At 36.9% G+C, this 23,837-nt stretch overlaps 1 protein-coding gene across 1 annotated transcript; it reads left to right on the forward strand.

The window, feature by feature from the left end:
• The first annotated feature begins 4,292 nt into the window (after window positions 1–4,292).
• NGR-A7 (neuropeptide receptor A7) lies at window positions 4,293–13,067 on the forward strand. Its single transcript, XM_073091120.1, has 3 exons — window positions 4,293–4,413; window positions 10,952–12,368; window positions 12,782–13,067. Exon 2 carries the CDS (start codon window positions 11,034–11,036, stop codon window positions 12,351–12,353), a length of 1,320 nt encoding a protein of 439 aa, XP_072947221.1. The 5' UTR covers window positions 4,293–4,413; window positions 10,952–11,033; the 3' UTR covers window positions 12,354–12,368; window positions 12,782–13,067.
• Window positions 13,068–23,837: the final 10,770 nt, after the last annotated feature.

The following is a 23,837-nucleotide window of genomic DNA, read 5'->3' on the forward strand; positions in this document are numbered from 1 at the left end:
TTTCGCCTTTTGTTCTCTTAAAACGGAAATTAAGCTCAAGTCATAAGAAAAACAAACTTCATTTCCTGATTGGAACGTTTGCATTATTAAATCTGGGAATCTCGTGTTTATTTTTTATAATACAAGAATAGCAGACAGGCAAGCAGTTCACCTGACACGGCAAGTGGCTACTACCGCCCATGGACATCTGTGATCAACCCCAGATAAGATTAGATTCCTACCTGAGGTAGCGCTGCCACCCCTGAGGACTAAGCTAGAACGCCTCGAAAAAGTATGTCTCCCTTACCACAGCCTTCAGACCAGAACACAGCAGCGTTTATAACTGCTGTTATTAGGCAGAAATAGGTGTAGCGGTGGTGCCGCCGGAGCCGACCCACAGAGGATTCTACCACCTTCAAATTGATACTACGGATGGAGTCTATCAATAGGTACTCATAATAAACAAATTTATACGGCGATTGCTTATATAGTTTTGTTTGTAGCTACTCGTATCTTGTGAAATCGAATAGAATTGAAGTAGCAAGCAAACATGCCATCCACCTAATGGTAAGTGGCTACTGCCGCCGATGGGCATCTGGAACCAACCTGAGGTAAGATTCGTTTTTACTTAAGTCGACCATATGTGTTGCTGAGGACTGAGTTGAAACGCCTCAGATGAGTTTCTCCCCCTGCCACTTCAAACTGGAATAAAGCAGTGCTGAAGACCGCTATTATTAGACAGAAATAGGTGTGGCGGTGGTGCCTCCGATGTCGATCCACAAAGGCTAAAATATATATGTGAGCTTGTTTCCTCTTTCTTGAATGCCTCAATAAACTAACTGATTGATAGAGATATCATATCTATAGATAGATACGAGTATATCATGTCCAGTCTATTTCTACCCGTGATACTATATAATATGTAGTTCAATGTCTTTTTCGTACCTTCCGTATTTATAGTCTTCTTGAACTTACTAGTATCACTAAACATACTGACTCACGCCTGTGGGATCTTCTTCATTAGGACGACACGACACCGACACCAAAAATACAATAGTTTGTTTGTATTTAGCGTACAAATGGTATTTGGCGTATCAGAGAATATGGAGAGCAAAGTTCTCATAAATGTAATACATTTATAGATAACAAATTGTACCATTCGTTATTTCGTTTCTTTATTGTAAGTATTTTTATAATAGATTCTTTGCTTAATTTCTAACAAATCGATATCCCTTCTTTGAATTGGTTGCACTCGGACAGAGAATTAGTTCTTGTGACCTGCATCTCCGTATATCTCTGTTACGTCACAGAAAGTAGAAAATAATTAACAAACTTTGCTTTGTAAATAGTGCATCTTATGTTTATTTGTGCTATCTATTTATATTTGTATTCTATGACTGGTATTTACAACAGACAGAAGTTCTATCAATGTCGGTGCCGTGTCGTGTCGTCGCAATAAAGAAGTCCTATCATAACGGGAGCGTAAACGTAAGTGAAAAATAAAAGGAAAGTGCTGCTATATATCTACTCGTACTACGGGGCGTCGTTTATGGCAGGATGGCTTAATGGAGGCTGAACGCGTCTCGTAAAATAGGAGGCTTCTTATATTATAACATCCTGTTAACTTATAGCCCAAATAATTGAAGACTGATGGTAATGGTCAGTACCACTCTGCCTATGGGTAGAGGGCGCCACAGTACTGGCTGGAGTATATTCGTATTTCCATATGAGATTGAACTGGCCCATATAATTGGGCATGCAGGATGAATTGATGTTTTTTTTATAATATAAGAGTAGCAGAGGAGCATGCTGTCCACGTGATGGTAAGTGGCAACTGCCGCCCATGGATGTCTGTAATTAACCTCAGGTAGGATTAGATATTCCTACCTGAGGTCGGCCACAGATGCGCCGCTATCCCTGAGGACTAAGCTGGAACGCCTCGGAAAAGTATATCTCCCTTACCACACCCTTCAGATCAGAACACAACAGCGCTTAACGCTGCTGTTATGAGGTAGAAATAGGTGTAGCGGTGGTGCCGCCGGTGTTGAACCACAAAGGGTTCTACCACCTAAAAATTTGTCGCCCAGGGACATCTGTAACTAATTCTCTTTAAATTGCTACACCCTTACAGGGTTTCATGCCACTGTATCAAAATTTTTAACACCTTTATATGTACGTGATAGCCGCATGATGCAATAAAGATGATGATAATGATAGATGTGGGTTACCTAACGCTGTTTTCAAACAAGTGATAATTTCTAATACGCACATAACTTTTAAAAGTCAGGGTTGCGGGCTTGAGACTCGTACCTGAGGCTTCTTGATAGAGAGAACGTTTCAACTAAGGTATCACAGCTTATCTTATGTATCTATATATAGTAGCGAAATAATTTTCCTCTCTAAAATAAATAAGGTGATACATATTCCTGTCTCGTAGGACACGACCTATATATGAAATGGTTTGTTCTTAATCACGCGATTTGTATCAAGTTACACCAGTTGCGACGAAAACTGTTTACTCACTTTGACCCCGATTTTCCCTGATAATAATCAGAACAAATAAGTATGGAAATTGATCTTTATTTGCCCGTCTCTTATCTTTTTTCCTTATATAACTTACGAAGAAAATACTATCACCAATATAGGCATTGATATGTCTATGTAAGTATATCGAAATTTGTTTTTCAGGAATAAAACAGTACCTTCAAAATTTAGTCTATAAACTGAAACATCGTCATCATCATCATCAACCCAGTACTGTCCCATTGCTGGGCACGAGTCCTCTCAGAATGTGAAGCATTAGGCCATAGTTCACCGCGTTAGCCAAGTGTGTATTGATAGACTTCACGTACCACTAAATGCTTACTTTTTTAATTTAAATTGAAACACTTCAGCCAAATTATTCAACGCTATCTGTCAAACAATCTGCCTTCTGTGATACTGGCTATGCCTAGTATAGTAGTGGTTACTTGCATTGCACTGAACATTGTAGATATCAAATAATACAGGTTTAACTTGATTCAATAAAGATTTTTATTATTATTTGTTCTTCGAGGGTAGCGCTTTCTTGATCGATTTGGGTCTAGGCGTATAAGTCTCGTAGTCCTATATTTTTTAAATTTTGGTCTCACATGGAGAAGGTTCCAGGTTCGAATCTTACGAAGGCCGACGTGTAGATGATGACACTATGAGTTATTCTCTTTCGTTATTACCATGTCCAACATATGTTTTTTTCTGAGATGAGTAGGTAATTGCAGTTTAAACGATGGTAAGTGGACATTGTCACAAAGAGACATCTGTAACAGATAAGTCAGCCGAATTTATACCCTTCTACCCAAACTACCACGCTAAAAATAAATGATGGTCGATCGTCTCTCTTCGGTTGGGCAATACTAGTTTCAACACTTAGCAAATAATATCGATAACGGATAAATATGATACGATCAACACAATAACAAAATATTCTTGCAATAGCTGCAATTCCCAGATCCACACGTAGGTGTGGGTTGTCACGTGCGATTGCACAATCGCAATATCTCATCGGAAAATAGTTTGTCGCGATTTCCGCACCAGCCAGCGTACAATGGGGCCGGCGAATAATTACGCGTTGCAAGGGATTTCTGAACGTCGATAGTTAGAAAATTCATTGTTTAACAATAGTTTTATTTATGCATACCTTACCTATTTTTATATTAATTATTTTTTTGTTGAATCGAGTCCACTGGACAAGCTAAATTAGGTTATTGTTTAAAGGGAATTTTATATTCATTGTATTCTATAATTATATTTTAGCATGAGAGTCCTATCTCATTCGATGTAGCAATTTTCCAGAAAGTATTATAAGTATAAATGTTTACATGTTTTCGAAATAGAAATATATTTTATTACGAATATTTTCTCTCCTCTGATATCAGAATAGATGATATAAGCTCTAATCTCTTATCTAATCTTAAGATCTATTCTCTGAAATTAATTTAATTCTAATCCTACCTATAGATAGGTAGGATTAGAATTAAATTAATTACCTTCTGTATAATAAAGACTGTATTTATTTTTCAATACTTTGTGTACACCAATGAAATTTGAATAATGAGTCCGCAATTAATAAACATTAAGCACAATCGCCGTTAAAAGGCCATCAACATTTTAAAAGTTAATTACCTATAACAAGGCAGGCAATTTAAGCGGACATCGATTCAGACGAGACGGGCCTACACCGCCGATACAAGCTCATCGGGTCGGAAATATAACAGAAACAATCATCTTTGAAGCACCGCGCATGCGCCAACCGCGCGCATGGCACCCTTACGACGGCTCACAAAACAAACGAGTAAAAAGTGTTTTATCTCCAAAATGTGATTTTAACAAACAAAATCGTATTATCCAACCAAATTACAGTGCAGTGGACGTAACTTCAAGTTTTAAAGCAAAATCGTAAGTTTTTACGACCCTTTTACGTTCCTAACCTAGAACTTCACGCGTAAAGCTCCTCAAGTTCTGTTATTTTTATTGTTATTCCTGTTTATTGAATGAAGGAATAGTGTTTGCATATTTTAAGCGTAGTAAAAGGTGTTTGTGGGTTATTTAGTGCGTGATAACGGTTGTATAGCGTCGACCGTGGCTATTATATGTTATTTATTCCAGCGCGCTTGGGTCTGTCTTATAGTAAAGAGAACGTGGTTTAAACACGATGTTATCATTAAACCACCGCTAGGAATTAGTTAAAAGATTTTTGGGTTAGTATAAGATAAGCTTACCTTGATGAAAATTTGGTTAAAGTAACGTAAGTACATTAAAATGTTAATTAGGTGTATTGATCTGTTTACGCCCCTTGTAACTCCTCCCTTATCCATCCATTTGATCATATTTATTTCAAAACACTTCCTTACTGTTGTGTTACTTAGATAATAAATTTTCATATAAATATAAACGAGCATGCTTGCCCGCTTGAAGGTAAGGAAGCTGCCCCCGTGGTTGTCTATAATCAAACCCAGATAAGATCAGAAAACTCGTACCTATCCTCATCGGTCACATGTTTTAGATAAGTAGAATTGCCTGGGAATTGCCTGCCTCTCCCTTATCGCAACCATCAAACTAAATCACAGCAGCGCTAAATACTGTTGTTATTAGGCTGAAACTAATGTAGCAGCGGAATCTTTAAAGCCCAACCACGAAGTTGTCCACCGCCTCTGAAGTCTAGTCGTTGTCAACCCTTTATTTTCCCACTGTTGGACACGGGTCTTCTCTCAGAGCAGGAATAAGACCAAAGATTTGGCCACCGTGTTGCCCAAATGCATGTTGGTAGACCTCACGCACTTGAGAACGTTTTATAAGAGTTTCAGGCGTTTAGGTTTCTCCACGATGTTTTTTTATTTTCCGTTATAGTTAATTTCTAATGCGCTCATAACTTCAATTTTCAAAGAAATGGAGATGGATTCGAACCTGGGATTCGTCCTCGGAATCTCAGATTAACAGACCAAGTTACAACCAGGTGCTAACACTAACACTGCTAAAAATATTCTCCCTTAACTGTAACGTTACAATATTAATTCCTCCTTGCCTTGCGTAAGGGATGATATACTTCTATTTTTAGCATCATATTTAAAGGTCACACCTTTTGGGATTTATCGTTTATTTTTAAATACCTTCTAACGTGCACGTGTCACATGCTCTTTTTATTTTTACGGGTATACAATACTAACACTGCTAAAAATATTCTCCCTTAACTGTAACGTTACAATATTAATTCCTCCTTGCCTCGCGTAAGGGATGATATACTTCTATTTTTAGCATCTCATTTAAAGGTCGCACCTTTTGGGATTTATCGTTTATGTTTAAATACCTTGTAACGTGCACGTGTAATATGATCTCTTTATTTTTACGGGTATTCAATATTCAATCAAACTACCAGGTTTGTAATTTTAATGTTGAAAAACTCATTTGGGCGATCATAATGCAAGAAAATTGTTTTTCAACGTTGTCTGTTTTGTATGTATCTTTAAAACGAGGATACTTACTTATAAGAGTAAAATTTTGGTGTTTCCTTTAATTATAGTGTGAAATTAAATTAAAATCTTAGGAAAAGAGTATGAGTTGTGAAATCACATTACATCAGGACTTCGATTAGAGAACTATAAATGTCATATACTTTGTACACATCCGTGAATAATCAACTTCAAATAGACTCAGAATCTTATCTAAGATCAGCTACATACATTTCCCTCCACAACTGATATCATTTCACAGCATCTGACTACACCTTTAAACCGAAACACAATTTATTCAACTAATTCTTCAGGGGTAGCAATTGGGTTGATTAAAGATGTCCATGGGTGGCAGTAGCATCAGGTGGACAATATTATCAAAAAAGTAATAAGAAGTATGGCGATGGATGTGCAGACACCATTCGAACTACGAATGATCCTATCGTAAAAGTTATGATTAAATTAGTTATTTATAAAGTTGTAGATAGATACAGCTCCGACTTTAGGTCGGGCGGAGTACGCGATAACATCGTTAGCGTCTTGAGAAGTGATCCCGACGTAGAGCTCCTTTTCACGCGACGACACGACACAGCTTCGCACCGACACGACGCCGACGTCGACAGCAGGATACTTAGTTAATAAATTACAATAAATATATAACACATTTTGGAACGAAGTTCCTTATCGCACGAGACGAGACAAGCCACGCGACGCGCGCGTCTGTTGTGTATGTGTGTTTATATTCATAACTTTTAAAAATTATTGATTACACTTTTATTAGCATTCCTTCACTTATTTCTTTTATCATTTAACTCCTAAATATTGTTAATTTATTTAATTATACCTCCTATAATACTTATCTCAAACGAAAGGAACTTCGTTCCAATCGGGTGTCCCACATGTGACACCTCAGACATTTTTTATTTATTCATTTATTAAGTAGAAGGATCTGTCAACTACTAGTAATATCCTTGAAAGGTTACGTGTGTAAACGGTACACAACACATATATAGATTTCGACACGACATCAACATCTTAATCGTGCAATTTCATATTTGCCAAGCAATTCACTGATGTCGTTGCCGATGCCGTGCCGATGTCGTGTCGCTCCAATGAAGAAGAAGCTATAGATTGGGCGGATTGATTTTGAGACTACGCGCTGATTGAATTTTGATATTCTATTTTATCTATTACAGTGTAATGGATGAAATTATCTTGATTATGATATTATCTTGACTGATATCCTTCCATAATTTGTAGTATTATATATAATTTTGAGGTGGTAGAACCCTTTGTGGTTCGCCTCCGGCAGCACCGCCACACCTATATTTGCCTTATAACAGCAGCGTTAAGCGCTGCTATGTTCTGTTTTGAAGGGTGTGGTAAGGAAGACATACTTTTCCGACACATTCTTAGTTCTCAGAGGAAGCGGCGCATCGGTGGCCGACCTCAGGAAGGAATATTTAATCCTATCTGGGGTCGATTACAGTTGTTACAGAGCGGGAGTAGCCACTTACCATCAGGTGAACTGCATGCTCGTCTGCTACTCCTATATTATAAAAAAAAAACAAATCCCGTCAAATCATTTTGGAGTTAACGAAACAGGTAAAAACAAATTTATACTTACAAATATCAAGCTAAATCCATAATGAATTGTGAAAGGTGAAACATCCTTGGAGTTGGTGTTTCGTTTCCAATTATTTTCAGTGACCCAACTTTATAGAAAATATTGGATTTCACGGTTTTGTACATTTATTGCAAACGAGTTTCAGTCTTCGCGGTCGTGCACAGGGATGACAATTACATTCATTTTTAGGGTTCCGTACGTCAAAATGAATAGCGAAACCTTTATAAATTAATTTAATAGCCTGTCCGTCCGTTATAACCAACCACTGAATCTACTGGACCGATAAAGTACTTAGGGTAAGTAACTATGTTCGTTTGTATGTATGTATGTATGTATGTATGTATGTATGTATGCATGTATGTATGTATTCATATTCATGGACATATGTATTCAGTGTTAATCAACCTCAGAATTGAATCGGATTACCTGAGGTCGGACACAGTTACCTCAGAGATCAAAGTTGGAACGTCTTGTCCCTCTCCTACACATCTTCCAAACCATAAAATAGGCGTTTAATACTCGTGTTTTAGGGCAGAAATACGTGTGGCGGTGGTTTCGACAATTTATGATGCTCGAAGTTAACCGTAATTAATTCTTCCCTGTTGAGTATAAGGGATAATATATTTCACACGTAAGGTTTTATACCTCTACTATTTTTAGGAATATTCAAAACCAAACCAAACCAAACCTGGTTTAATCTTGTCCAAGATTAACCCACACAGTCCAAAGATTAGACGCTTTCCTCGCTCCATTTAACGCTGTAATCCGTTCGTTTTCGGAGTAAATCCTTTTACCACAAAAATGGTTGTGCCAAATGCTCGTTTTAAAACGGAAAAGCCGTAAAAGAACAGAATGATGACGTAGGATCCCACGAAATGGAAGGAATGGTAGCAAAATGATTGGATTGGTTGCTATATCCATTACTGTCTAGTCAGGTAATAAAAATCCTGTCATATAAAAACTGCAAAAGAAATGCGTTTAAGAGACGCTTTAGATAAATGTGAGCGTAAGGGAGGTAACACACGACAGTAACTTAGGAAGCGTACCCATAGTACGTGAAATGTTTTTAAACGTTTTTCCCCTCTCTCCCCCTTGGCGGCCACACCTAGCATTTGCTAAGAGAGCCTATGACCACCTACTCGCCCCTGTGACCAAGCGTGGTATTTTTGTAGACCCCCCCCCCCTGTACCCTTACGACGAGTTTTCAAAACATCTCACAATTTGACATTACGTTTACTCAATCCAATATTCTCTTTCGTTTGCTTCAGTAGACTTAGTAAACGTAACAATAAGTGCTCAAGTCTTTCTGTCTGCCTCACATGTTCGCAAAAAAGAGAGACAAATCATAAAGCGTTACTGACACTATAGCTCTGATACAATCCGCTAGGGGCGCTGATTGGAAATTGTATGGGCAAATACGTAAACAAATACCAACACAGTCATATGTGTGAAAACGTAAAAACTCATGATAAGGGTATTAATTTGTTCCTTTAATACACGAGCGATAGTCAGCGCCGGCGATGGTGGTGTGGCTGTTGATGGAAATCGCCGTTAGAGACCGTTTTCCTGTCGCGCGGGTCTACGCCTATACCCTTACTATGAGTTTTTACGTTTTGACAAATATGACTGTTTTATTATTTGTTTACGTATTGGCCCATACGATTTCCTAGTTCTGATACAATCCGCTAGGGGCGCTGATTGTAATGTGTATGGGCAAATACGTAAACATAATACCAAAACAGTCATATTTGTCAAAACGTAAAAACTCATGGTAAGGGTACTGCACGCGTGTCCTGCACGTACATTTCGTGAGAAGTGACAAAGCATCTGCAATCGGCTTACGGTAGAACCCGTGTTTTATAATATACGCGTGGCGGAGCGGTCACCATGCCGTTCTGACGCGCAGAGGGTCCCGGGTTCGATCCCCGGCCAGACAGATTTCTAAATGATGAATTTAGACTTCTGTTTCTGGGTCTGGGTGTTTGTGTATTTGTCTCTGTGTGTGTCCATAGCACCCACGATACAGGGAATCCTAATGTGAGCTGTGAGTGTAGAACGCGTTTATGTTTATATGGAGTTACTACCTCCCATATCTACCATTAGCCCTGCATGCTTGTAGCAAAAAAGTTTTAAACGTAAGTAATTAAAAAAAGACACAAAAGAACTTTTACTAATAAGAAATTGACTTATAACTGTTTAGTAATGCAAAATGATAGTGACATTAGCGTAATGAGGTCACTCGATACTAACGTTTAACTAACTTAACCAATGTAAACTGACTTTAAACTCTACATTTTATAGCATCATAACGAGATAGAGCTGTAGGTAGAGGTGGGAATTGGTTTTCTTCGATTGAACTAATTTTCTTTAGTGCACTGGCAATATTTTCTGTTGTTAAGAAAAGTTCCTTTGATTAAAAACTCGTTGTCTCGGTGATTCTCTTTTATGGCGTGAAATGGTACGTTTGTTTGTTATTTTATAACGACCTCGTGTCTATATTTAGGGTTCTGTACTCAAAGGATAAAAACCGAACCCTATTACTAAGACTCCGCTGTCTGTCAGTCTGTCCGTCTATCACAGGGCTCTATTGAACCGTAATAGATAGACATAACATAGATAGACAAAAACAAATACTAAAAATAACAAATAAAAGTAATAGGGGTCGCCATATAAGAAACCGCTATTTTTCGGTATTTTCAGCTTTATCTATTAAACTGTGTCACAATAATAATGATAACAGATACTAAAAATAAAAAATACATGAAAATTTTATGGTACGGAACCGTACGGGTGTGACTTCGACTCGCACTTGGTCATTTATTTGTTTTCGAAGTAGCTAATGAGCATACGGTTCCTTTTATCGACTTATATTTAAGTAGCGTTTGAACTTAGTCCCAAGTAGCAAAGCATGTAAGGAATTGTAGGATTCCAGTTCTATTTCGAGTTGGTTCGAGTTCATGGTTCATCGATAAGCGTCTCAATCGAGAGGTTCAAGTTTCGAAAAGTTATGTATATAACATTAGAAATTACTTATCACTTGATAAAATGATGAAGAAAACCATTCTGATTTTTTTTAATCATTCTATCTTTAATCTAATCTATCGTCGTGACGTTTACAAATCCGTAGTTAGCAAACAATCAATTCGAATTCAGAAATTTTACTATAAATGGTAAAATACTTTTATAGTGTTGTTGTACTAAGGATCTAGATATGTCTTTACACTGACAAATAGACGTTCAGTATGGGTATTTTGTTCCACAATGACAATAAATACACCTATAATGCCCGCATAACCCCAAAATTTATGTGTAGAATATATGGAATAGTGACGTTAAGCCACAGTTTTCTATTTTGTTACAGGTTCCACGTTAAATCTTGCGCTCGTAAAACTGACAGTCAAGGAGTTATTGTCCTTTATTGCGGGTGGAATCACCTCCAAACGATGAACGTAACCCTGGACGCTGAGTGGAACATCACCGGAAAGTTGCGGAATGAATCCGAGAACGCAACGTTATCCCACCACCCGAATGTCTACGAAAACATCATCGACAAAAAATGGGTCCAGGCTGTCTTCTGCGTCATATACACCATTATATTCGTACTAGGACTGATAGGTAACCTTCTCGTGTGCTACGTCGTGATACGGAACAAAGCTATGCAGACAGTCACCAACCTATTCATAACAAATTTAGCATTATCAGATATATTACTCTGCATATTTGCGGTTCCATTTACACCCCTATATTCCTTTCGAGGGTCGTGGAGTTGGGGCTCCCTCTTATGTCACATGATGCCTTCCGCGCAAGGATGTAGCGTATACATATCCACATTGACGCTTATGTCTATAGCAATCGATAGGTTCTTTGTGATAATATACCCGTTTAGGCCGAGGATGAAAATCGAGACTTGTATTAGTGTGATCGTCATGATATGGACTTTCTCCGTGACAGTGACGTTGCCGTATGCGGTATTTATGACGTATTACGACTTGGGAATGCTGAGGTTGTGCGAGGAGACGTGGCCGACAGAGAAACTGAGGCGCGTTTTCGGATCTGTGACCTCTGTGTTGCAGTTTGTTTTGCCGTTCACAGTGATAGCTTTCTGCTACACGTGTGTCAGTTTTAAATTAAACGACAGAGCCAAAGCGAAGGCCGCGAGCAAAAACAGCCGCAAAGAGGAATATGACAAAAACAGAAAGCGACGAACCAATCAAATGTTGATTGCGATGGTTACTATTTTTGGGCTCTCGTGGCTACCCTTGAACTCGATTAACCTGTACAATGATTACTATATTTACGCTATCCATTCCAAGTACTACTTCCTCGTGTTCTTCATATGTCATGTGATCGCTATGTCGTCGACCTGCTACAATCCGTTCATTTACGCGTGGATGAATGAGAACTTCAGGAAGGAGTTTAAGCAATTGATACCATGCATCGATACGACTGTTCAATTGCGGGGTAACATACAATTGGAGCCGATAGGTGGCTGTCAGTCTGAGAAGACGTTTAACGGCAACACCACCACCGATAGCTACCTCGGTTCGAGTTCACAGAGAGCGGCGTCGTTTAGGATGAAAAGGAAGCCGAGTGCCGCTGCGGACGTCGAGAAGAGTGGAGTGGAGTTGAACGAAGATCTCCTAACGGTGGATGTGAAACATTGTCATATTTCGACCAGTTATAACTTGCGGCGAGAATCGGTGAAGCTGAGGCTTATTAATGAGGAGTCGTTCGATGGGACGCCCACTCAGAGTCAGTTCTAACGTTTGGTTTCAAGGGTGAGTTATTATATAATTACTCCTGTTTGGAAAGTTTAAATTTTTTTTAGGAATGGATTTTCCTGTGTTGTATTTATATTAGTAATTTATAAAACATTTTCCAGTTTTTAAAGTCTATAGTTCGTCCAGTTATGTTTCATGAAAATGAAATTGTGTTTAACAATATTTTAAAACGACAAACACCAGAAAATCGCTCATTTGCCTTATATAAAACGTGTTGTTTCAGAATAATAACAATTTGATGACAATTTATGTTGAAAATAATCATTTATCACATACTACGAAATGCCCAAGTATGCTTTTACATGGAATTCTCCATATTTTAAAAAAGTGTTCTTTTATAAAAGTAGTTATGGGCTGTTATTAATTGGGACATAATGAAAATGAAAGTAAAGTGAGTTTTTATCCCACAGGTGCGGTTCTGGAAGCGTTCCCAAGTTTGAGTCACGAGAGACAATTGGATAGAACCCAATATTTTTGGATTATATATTTTTTGTATTCAAAGGATCCTCTTTGCTATGGACGTTTTGATGACTGGAACTTCATACGCTTATGACTTTATATGACCTCTAGATTTAATGATCTTATGTTCAATTAATGTATTTATCTTGAGCACAATTTATGATAGACTCCTAAGCACTGCCACATCCAATTATAGTCTAGGGGCCCTAGCCAAGGTGCCTTTCTATTTAAGTTAATATTATGATGTATGAACGTAAGATAATGACACCAGGTCTAGGATGTTAGAATGGTATAGCTCTTCCTCATTGTGACGACACGACACCGGCGCGATAACGGCAACGACAACAGAGTATCCATAATTCTATGAAATTTTACTGCACGCTGTTTTAATGGCCCAGCACGATAATGCCGGCATTTCTATATCTGTGTTGTGTACAAACGTAAGCTTCCATTTATGACGATATTAGTTTGTTCTTAACTTAATAAATACGTTTCATAATTAAGAGTGGTATGTCGTGTCGACGTCCATGAAAAATGAAAAAAGTTTCTGGTGTCGTGCTGTGCCGTGTCGCTGTCGTGCAGTGCTACGTCGTGTCGCTCTAGCGGCTTAAAGGGGCGGAAGTGGCGGTCTGCCCCGGGCCACCGATCCTGGGGTCCCCCAAACACAGTCGGTAAAAATGGTCGTTAGAACCAAACAATCTATGAAATCAAAAAAATGTCACTGAATAATTCTATGACACATTTAGCATTTTGTAAAATCAACTTTTTACACAACTTTTTACACTGGGGGCCTCCATTCAACTTTCCGTTCGGGGCCTCCGACGACTTAAGTCCGCTACTGCCGTGTCGTCCCAATATAGAAGCGCCCAGTGATTTTTTGAACCTTCTTTCACCTTTTTCCAAAAAAAATTAAACATTCCTAACCGTAAAAATGTGTTGACACTTTTGATGTGAGGGTTAACTTTAAAAAAATAGAATAAGTTGCCACTTGGCTGGATCCCAGGTAGGAATTAGGAAAATTAGAGAATGTCATATTGTTATTGGCTGAAAAAAGTTAATGACGTAAATAAATAGGTATGATAAAGAAAGCGTGATCTACGTAATTTAATAAATTAATAATTAGTATTAATATGACTATATATTTAATTAGTACAAAATCGTTTAATCTTAAACACATTTGACACATTATCTTGGAATGCCTCTATAATTATTCCCTCCTATCGCTCCATTTACAGTTTTACCTTTCTGCAATAACAATTATGCTATCTCAGATGAAGCACGAAAAATGCTGTCACCAAAAACTAATTCACGAAGTGCTTGCCTAGTGGTTAAGAAACTCGTCCTCTTGACCGAGGGGTCCGAGGTTCAAGTCCCAGGCACGTAATTCTGATTTTTCAAAGTTATGTGCGTATTAGAAATTAATTATCACTTGCTTAAACGCTGAAAGAAAATATCGTGAAGAAACCTTATGCAGGCCAGACATACTTGAGAAATTTCGCGCGGCGCATCTGTGGCCGACCTTAAAACTTAATCTTAACTTATCTGGGGTTGATTACAGATATCCATGGGCGGCAGTACCCACGATGCTAAGAATCCAAGTGTGGGCCTGTGAGCGTAGAAAATTTCTACAAAGCGTCTTTTCAAAATTGTGATTTTCAAATTTTAAGGTGCAAGTTCATTCACCTTTGTCGAAGTAACAAGCTCGTAATAATTTTCCGTAAAATTTTACCCAAGAACAAGTGTGTAGCACGTATCGTATGTATATGGTAGAGATTATACCTTATCAAAGATTTTCTTCATGAATTTTTAAGCAGTATAAGGGGGAATAATAGTACTAAAAGAGTTGATAAAGTACATATTTCAATATTAAAAAAATGTAGATTTAAAATTTGAGCAGTAGATTGTTTGAAACGTTTTTTATAGCAACGTTTTTAGTTACAATATTTTTATACAAGTAATACTGATTGTTTTACTATGTTTAATAAAAGTTGTATTATAGTATTTATATTTTTCAATACAACTGCTATTTTTATTTGCTTACAATATTAAGTTTCCGATGTTTGGATTAAAACTGTTTAATCTTTTACAACTTTATTTTATGTATATAACATGTATTGAATAAGCACTGAGTAAATTAAAGTTAGATAGATTTATAGATAGAATATTCTTAATTGCACACTTAAAGTTAGATCTAAGCAATACGTAATATTACTTATCTATTCATAGAACAGTCAAAGTGATGCGGCTTTTTACAATACATTTCCTATGTCGAAGCTTACGCTCCGTTCGCATAGCGTTTAAAAAGCGTTGTGTTCTATGTTGATCCTGGCGTTTTTAAAGTAATTTTTTCAAAGTCTGTTAAATTTAATATTTAATTTTAACATTTTATTTGTTAATTAAACTTTCTAAGATTCAGTAATTTATTTATATCTCGTTGTGAAAGTATCTTTACGTCGTATTTCTGTTTAGAACGGACTGAATGGAGAGTACTCGACAAAGATCAAACTTGAACGTTGATAAGTGTTTGAGAAAACGGTAAACGGTTCCGAGTAAGCGATTAGGATCAAACTGAAGAGAACAATTCCTTAAACTTTGAACGCCTTTTACTCTTTGTTCTCAAAGTTTGCTACGTTTCACGGATATTAAAGGGGAATGGAATCAATTTTAGTAAGTGACTGTGAGATTACGATTAAACAAATAATGGTTAAATTTGTTGTATGAATGATGCAGGGCAGTTGGCAACTTTTTGAAAACCAAGACCACATAGTAGGTAGAACGGGTCTCTACTTATTTATTTTTGTTGACAAAAAGATCGTCAACAATTAATTGTCTCTCAATTTTTTGGCGAAAAGAGGTTGTCAAGAAAATTGTAATTTTTGTTTGAAAGGAATGCGGACGGAAAGTTGAATTATTTTAAGTAGCTAAAAATATCTCAGTGTCGCCGACCCCTGTTGTTGGGGGTGCAAATTCTTCTTTTTCTGGTTGAAAAATTACCCTTCATATAATTTTTATCGCCTCTGATAGACATAATTATTGCTCTATGTAGTATTTACATAAAATTAAATAAGTCCCTATACGATTTTTATACCTTAAATTTTAATTATACCTTAATACCTTGTAGGTATTGTAATATCTATTAGTAGGTACTTTTATTTAATTACGAAATAGTACTTTGTTTGATAATCGGAACGGTTATTCACATAACAATTAAAAGTGTATGAATTTAACACCTATATTAAACTGAATAATATTTTTTCCCCGACCGCGGAGAGTAATGTTTTTCGAACGTATGTATGTAAATTGTAAGTCAATTTCTTTGGCATGCCGAAGTCCATACGAATTTACAGATTTTTACACATTAATGTCATTGGATTCGTCTAAATTATTCGATAGGATACACTACTTCTTTTTCCAGGTAATAATTTTTGAACAGTAGATTTTTCGAGAATCATTAATATTAAATGGAATGAGTATGGGTAATTTTTCTGAAATGGTAATAATATACACGTATATATATACGTATATTATTACCATTTCAGAACAAATACTATAAGTGTATGAAATTGCCTTCGATTAAAATGTATTATAGTTATAACTTAAATTCCATTTTTATTATTCCGTACAATATTTTCATACGAGACGTTCGTGTGCCTCGTTTATATTAATCAAGAACTTGACAGGCTAGTGGAATTGTTTAGTTTTAGTACATAGGTATAAATGTTCTATGATAATTACATATTCTTTTTATACTTTAGTTAAAATATTCATAGCAATAATGAAATAACGTGCCTGATGTCGTATTAAAAACGGACTGGTTATAATTTTAACTGAAAATTTGATATTAGAAACCCCATCATGTAAATGGAATAGTTAATTAGTGAAATTTAATATGTTATATTATTTACTAATTAATTAAAAGCAATAAAATACCTCACTATTACATATATAATATACACATTTAAGTTTTATTTTGAGCAAAGTATTCGCTGATATTCAGAAACGGTTTATACGTACATTTTTGTAATCTTCTGTCTTGTTCCCTCTTAATACTCAAAATGTAATGTAAGAAAAGGACAGAGAGAATAATACATAGCGTTTATGAATAAGGAGGTAATAATAACTGTAAATTATCTTTTAAAATACACATAGTGTAAATCTGACACAGTATTTTCAATTAGCATTGAACACCATTTTAATTATAGTACTGTAAATTAGTATTTTAATGTAATTTAACGTGGAAATCTGAATGTGAGTCAATGTTAAGCAATATGTGTAGTGGGAATGGAAAGATGTAATTAGTAAGCATGTGTATTTTAAATTTAGGGTTAAGTAGGTGTTTAAAAAAAACCTAGTATACTTAACACGATTATTAAGAGACTCACACAGAATGTATCTGAGTGTTTTACGTTTATCACTAGTTCTCTAGCGTTATTAATATTTAATCTATCCAAATCGATCGATCGACATTTGATAATTTTTAACATGAAGAAATTTTCAACTGATGATTTAGTAAAGAAATTTTAACAAAATAAGAAAACATTGGATGGATTGATTATTAATAACGGGGGTATTTCCAGAAAGTGTTGGCAATTTAAATGTGATATTTTTGTATGTAGTTCATGTTAAAGCACATAACTTTAATAGTTCGAAAAATCTTTTAAGAATTGAAAGCCCATTTTGTTCATGTATTCTAAGCCTTATTATCTTTAATGTATCTTTGTATGTACGAGACTTATATAAAGTACTTCATCTATGTAGTATATGGATGGGATTGAAAAATGCGTAATGGCGTGCTAAGGTCAAATCTTCGCGACGTATCGAACATAAATGTGTGTAACAAAAAACTGTTTTTCACATTATAAAATTTATATATTAGGAATAACAAAATATATTAACTGTAAACATTATAACGAAGAAGTACAAAGATAAAGTAAACTAAAATGAACTAAATTATGACGTCGGTTAAAAAATAGTCAGCGTTAACTTTGGATAAAATTAATAAAATTTATCGTTTAATTATAGGATTGATTTAATTTTTCTGGCTATCAAGTGTTTATCGGTTATTGAATTATGGATATGAATAATATTAAAGTAAAAGTTTTCTTCGTAACACAATACACCTAAGTGTTATTCTAAACTCCGATGTTAAAAAGTTATGCACGAATTAAATTTGGAAAAAAAATAACCAATTCTTTGGAGAAATTACGATTTGTGGTGTATTATAGTAATAGTTTACCCAGAAAATGTCACCTATAACCGCTCGGCCATGGATTCACAGCGGCAAGCGATAGCGAAAAGCGGGGCGACAAGCTTAAGAACTAAAGTATAGAAATGTATGAGACGTGTCACGCGATCCAGTGACAGGCGAGAGCGGTGCGCGCTTCGGAATAAATGAAGTGTGGCCAAAAATCGCGCCGCTTGTCGCTAAGCTTATGTCCATCGCTGAGCGGTAATATTATGAAAATTTAGCATAATGGTATTGTTTAGTTGGAAAATGTCATAGATTTATCTGTTACCGCTCGGCCACGGACTCGTCGTGAAAAGCGACGGCAAGAACGGGGCGACATGCGACAAGAATATATGTAGAATTTAGGATCTCGAAGTCAAAAATCACTTATTTCTTCGTGATTTTTATTTTTCACTTCTTACAACCGTCTTTATTTATGTCTGTCGTTCGCCCTTCTCCCATATCCCTCATTCACACCACCGTCACCGCCACTCCTCCCTGTCATTCAATCACTCAGACATCCACATGCATTCCGTTTTACCTATTGTTCATTCTATCTTACGTGCCATTCCCACATATACGAGTATTATGTATGTATATTATGTATGTATGAGTATGAAACATGGCACGCATACGAGCGACGGGCGACAGCGGTGCGCGATATAGAAGAAATGAAGAGCGATTAAAATCGCGCCGCTTGTCGCTAAACTCAGGTCCGTTGACGCGTGGTAAAGCTTATGAAAATACTGATATAATTTGATGTAATTGAGAGCTGAAGAAATTTCCTAATTATGTATCGATGTTTTTTTTGTATTTTCATATAGTTTTTTCTACGACTGGTGTAAAAATTTTTTTCGGAATTTTCTCACTTAGAGACATTTTTGTGATAATCTATTAACAGCAATATTTTTATATTATACAGATTTTATATAAATAGAACAACTGCACTTGGTGTTTAAAATAGATTTTAATTATTGCAATTAATTGTTTGAGTAGATTTTTTCTAAATATCTACTATTAAATAATGTATGTAATTTGATGGTTTTGTATAAGAAATTGTGTTTGAAAAATAAAAGAATTTTGAAATTACTTCGAGTGATTTTATTATGTTATTATTACATAACAACAACAAAGGTGGTAGAAACCTTTGTGGTTCGACTCCGGCGGCACCACCGCTACACCTATTTCTGTCTAATAACAGCAGTGTTAAGCGACGCTGTGTTTCGTTTTGAAGGGTGTGGTAAGGGAGACATACTTTTTCGAGGCGTTCCAGCTTAGTCCTCAGGTAGGAATATGTAATCCTATGTAGGGTTGATTACAGATGTCCATGGGCTGCAAAAAAAACATAAGTATAATTTAATTGACTCTCAGCTAGATATGGAGCTTTCAATAAGATAAATGTAATTTAAAAAAATAGATTAATTATTTTCGAAATTCGATACTCTGCTATAGCATTGCAACATATAACATTTATGTGTTAAATAAATAAATAAATAACGTTAATAGAAATGAAATGACCATGTAAATACCACAACGCACATCTTTCTGTAAAAAATATACTAAACACGTAAACTGATGGAGCAAGATAAGGTTATAGATCAAGGCTTTTACTGTAAGGTGAAGCTCTTACAGCGAGGTTGTCGTTAACAATATCAAGTAAAGCTTGTATGAAGCTTGCAGGCAACTTAAGTGCAAGATCTAAGTGCATCTAGGGTAGATCTCAGATGTACAGAAATCCGCATTGTTTTGATTCTCAGGTTATTGTACATTTTGTTGTGTACATCCTGAGGAATACTAAAGTAGATGTTTTAAATAAGTTTTGACTTCTATACTAGAGTTGAAATTTTATTTTTTTAGGATAGGAGTAGCAGACGAGCATGCAGTCCACCTGATGGTAAGTGGCTACTGCCGCTCATGGACATCTGTGATCAACCCCAGAGAGGATTAGATATTCCTAAATATGGTCGGCCACCGATGCGCCGCTACCCCTGAGGACTACGCTGGAACGCCTCGGAAAAGTATGTCTCCCTTACCAAACCCTTCAAATGGGAACACAGCAACGCTCGACACTACCGTTATTAGGCAGAAATAGGTGTGACGGTGGTGCCGCCGGAGTCTAATCATAAAGGGTTCTATCACCTTCAATCTACCCATACAGGTATGCAATATCCTATCCAGAATATAAAAACGGAATAACTGCTCCTAACAGACCCTATAAGTACACCAGATTACATCTTCAAAAGTACATAGGTATAATCCGCGCCAAATCTGCTAGTCCGCTCTGAAGTAGTTGCGAGCAGGTGTAATAATACAATTTGCTATGGCGACGCGATTCATTTCCATGTTCAGAGCGGACTAGCAGTTTTAGGGTCCGTTCTCACAGACCAGCTCGGAGAGCATCGGGCCGCATTTTTCTTTTCACACAGACCGGATCGTATACGCTTGGAATTGGTCGGAGCGGAGCCGCCACTATTTCACATAGACCGGCTGGTAAAGATCAGAAAGCGGATGCACAATAGGAGCCGATCGGCTGGGCGAGGAAGAATGAGCACGCAGTCAGAGCAGGTCGGCTCCTCTTATTATTTCACACGAAGCGTGTTCAAGCATTCTTAATGACAAAAGAAGTGCACATGCATAAATAAACCTTAATATAATTACTCAAAAATATGTTTACAACGTGATAAAAATCTGCTCTCCTCTCCGAGCCGGTATGTGTGACCGGACCCTAACGCGGACCTTTATCCTTGTTAATATTTATTGTTCCAAACAAAGGTCCAAAGAAATGCTCAATGTGACGCAAAACGCTACCAGATGTACAGATTTTATTATTATAATAATACATACATTCTTTTATTATGCCGACCGTCATATTTCATAGCGACCCTTCCTTTAAATAAATTCACGTCTTACAAAGCTTAACGTATTTAGACCGTCCAGCCCATACAATGACAGTGAAGCGAAAAAGCTGCTTAAAACTCTGTGACCTTCATTATTTTGTTTGTTGTTCGTTTTACTGAATGGATGTCATTGTGGGTATCATCTGGGAATAATATCACTAATATTTTTAATCTACCATCTGTACCATATCCACATTATTTGCAGCTTGTATTTATTCAATTTTGTTTAACACTAGCTGACCCGGCAAACGTTGTGTTGCCATATAAATAAAAAAATGTTAAGGGTGAACAACCCTTATCACATAGAAATCATAGATAGATAGTAGCCGATTCTCAGACCTACTAAATATGCATATAAAATTTGGTGAAAATCGGTAAAGCCGTTTCGAAGGAGTACGGTAACTAACACACGCGAGAATTTTATATATGTTTAAGATAATTAAATTTATTCCAATGAGAGGAAAATGTGGTAAGCCCTAATATACCGCCGCTTCTTCTCCATAACGAAACACCTTGTCAAGTGGTGGTAGTTATATTGACATTCAAAAAGTGCTGTGTAAAGAACTTATTTTGAATAAAAAAAAAATGATTTGATTTGATTTGATATATAAGGCCTTGTGACATTTTTTTATTGTTTTTATAATATTGAAGTAGTAAACGAGCATGAACTCTCCTCATAGTAAGTGGCTACTGCCCACCATAGGCACATCTATAGTCAACGCCAAGTAACATTAGATTTGTATAGCCCGTGTAAAATATACGAGTAGAATATAATCGCGTCTCCATAGCAAATTGTATTACTACTTTTGCTCGCAACAACTTCAGAGCGGACTAGCAGTTTGGCGCGGACTATACCTGAGGTTGAGCACAGCAGCGCTTAATACTGCTGTTATTAGGTAGATATAGGTGTAGCTATTCCATCATTAACCATTGTGCCTAACCAGAATATTTGTCATTACATATTAATGTTCAAATTACTTCGACTAACAAAATAGGTCTTGAAGCGTCGGTCCACGATTTTTTTTAGCTTTAGTTGCTTTTTTTTATAATATAGGAGTAGCAGACGAGCATGCAGTCCACCTGATGGTAAGTGGCTACTGCCGCCCATGGACATCTGTAATTAACCCCAGATACGATTAGATATTTCTACCTGAGGTCGGCCAAAAATGCGCCGCTACCCCTGAGGACTAAGCTGGAACTCCTCGGAAAAGTCTGTCTCCCTTACCACACCCTTCAAACCGGAACACAGCAGCGCCTAACACTGCTGTTAGACGCTGTAGAAATAGGTGTGGCGGTGGTGCCGCCTTAGTCGAACCACAAAGGTTTCTACCACCTTCAATTTGCAGTGTTTATACCGCTTATCGTGTTTACTCAACTGGTTGCATACGTTTCCTCTTTCTATTCCAGAAAATTGATAACAGGTTCATCAATCATAGTATAATCTATGCGGGTTTATTCTCATCCGCCGCCTCCATAATAGAGCGCTCGAGCTATAGTGGAACTCGGTAAATATAACGGTAAATGGTAAATAAAAACGGAATCTGTTACTATAACGGTGTATGTGGTGAGTACAGCGGAGTGTTTTTTTTTATAATATAGGAGCAGCAGACGAGCTTGCAGTCCACCCGGTAAGTGGCTACTACCGCCCATGGACATCTATAATTAAACCCAGATAGGATTAGATATTCCTACCTGTGGCCACAGAGGCGCCGCTACCCCTGAGGACTAAGCTGGAACGCCTCGGAAAAGTATATCTCCCTTACCACACCTTTCAAACCAGAACACAGCAGGAGTCGTACCACAAAGGGTTCTACCACCTTCAAAATGTGTGTTAAATATATCTGAATGTGGTAAATATCACGGCACATAAGATAAAATATTTAAAGGGAGCAAAACCAGATGGTTTCACCGGGGATGTACCACCGTCATACCTATTTCGCCTTTTTTCGCCGGCTGACTTACCTATAATGCGATTATCTAAGCTTTCAGGGTTGATAATGCATGTGACCGACTTCAAGTGCAAATGTCCATGGGATGCCGTGTCATTAACCAACAGATCGACTGTATGCTCGTTTCGTATTTCAGTCATATGAAAAATAGAACTAAATGTAGAGAATATAATAGAATGTTGTAAATATCAGGGAATATGGCATATATACGGTATGTGGTGACTATAACGGAATATGCTGTAACCATTACGTTTGTATGCCAGATGACGCTGCGTTCAAAATTAAATGAAACGGAACGGTTTTTGGAATTTAAGGCAATTAGTTATTTCAGCAGCAAACGGAACGGTTTTATGGATATTTTAGGGCTCGGATTATCATTTCCTCAGTAAAAATGTGATTGAGTTTTTTTAGTTTATTCATCGTCGAAGTTGTTTATAAGGTTGTCTGAAAGTCCCCTAAAAGTTTTTGACGACGGGTCTTTTTAGGAAAAGTAATTTGCGTAGGAAACCATTGTAGTTGTGAAAAGCATTTATTTTTTGTGGGTGAATAATAATAAAGTTTTCTACTTTTATTGTTGCAATGTCGCAGTAGAACATATAGAAAGACAAGTGCATAAAGATCCAGATTCAGAAAGTATATTATTTAATTTCTGTCTTACCTAAGATTGAACCCAGAACTTTGCGCGTGCGTAGCAGGCGAGCATGCAATCTACCTGATGGTAAGTGACTACTGCCGCCCATGGACGTCTGTAATCAACCCCCGATAGGATTACATATTCCTTTTTTTTATTCCTTTATTACGAGGGGAAAAAAGTACCCGGTGTCGTGGGAGCGACGCAGGGTTATGTGGGATTTTTACCGCACTAAAACCCCCCTGGTGGCCGTTCTCGGCGCTGCGTAGAAGACTCCGGGATCTCCAAAGGAACGCAACCGGA

Source organism: Epargyreus clarus, unplaced genomic scaffold, assembly GCF_041222505.1.
Source record: "Epargyreus clarus isolate Ecla_fem2 unplaced genomic scaffold, WU_Ecla_fem_2.2 ptg000034l, whole genome shotgun sequence".
Classification (NCBI taxonomy): domain Eukaryota; kingdom Metazoa; phylum Arthropoda; class Insecta; order Lepidoptera; family Hesperiidae; genus Epargyreus; species Epargyreus clarus.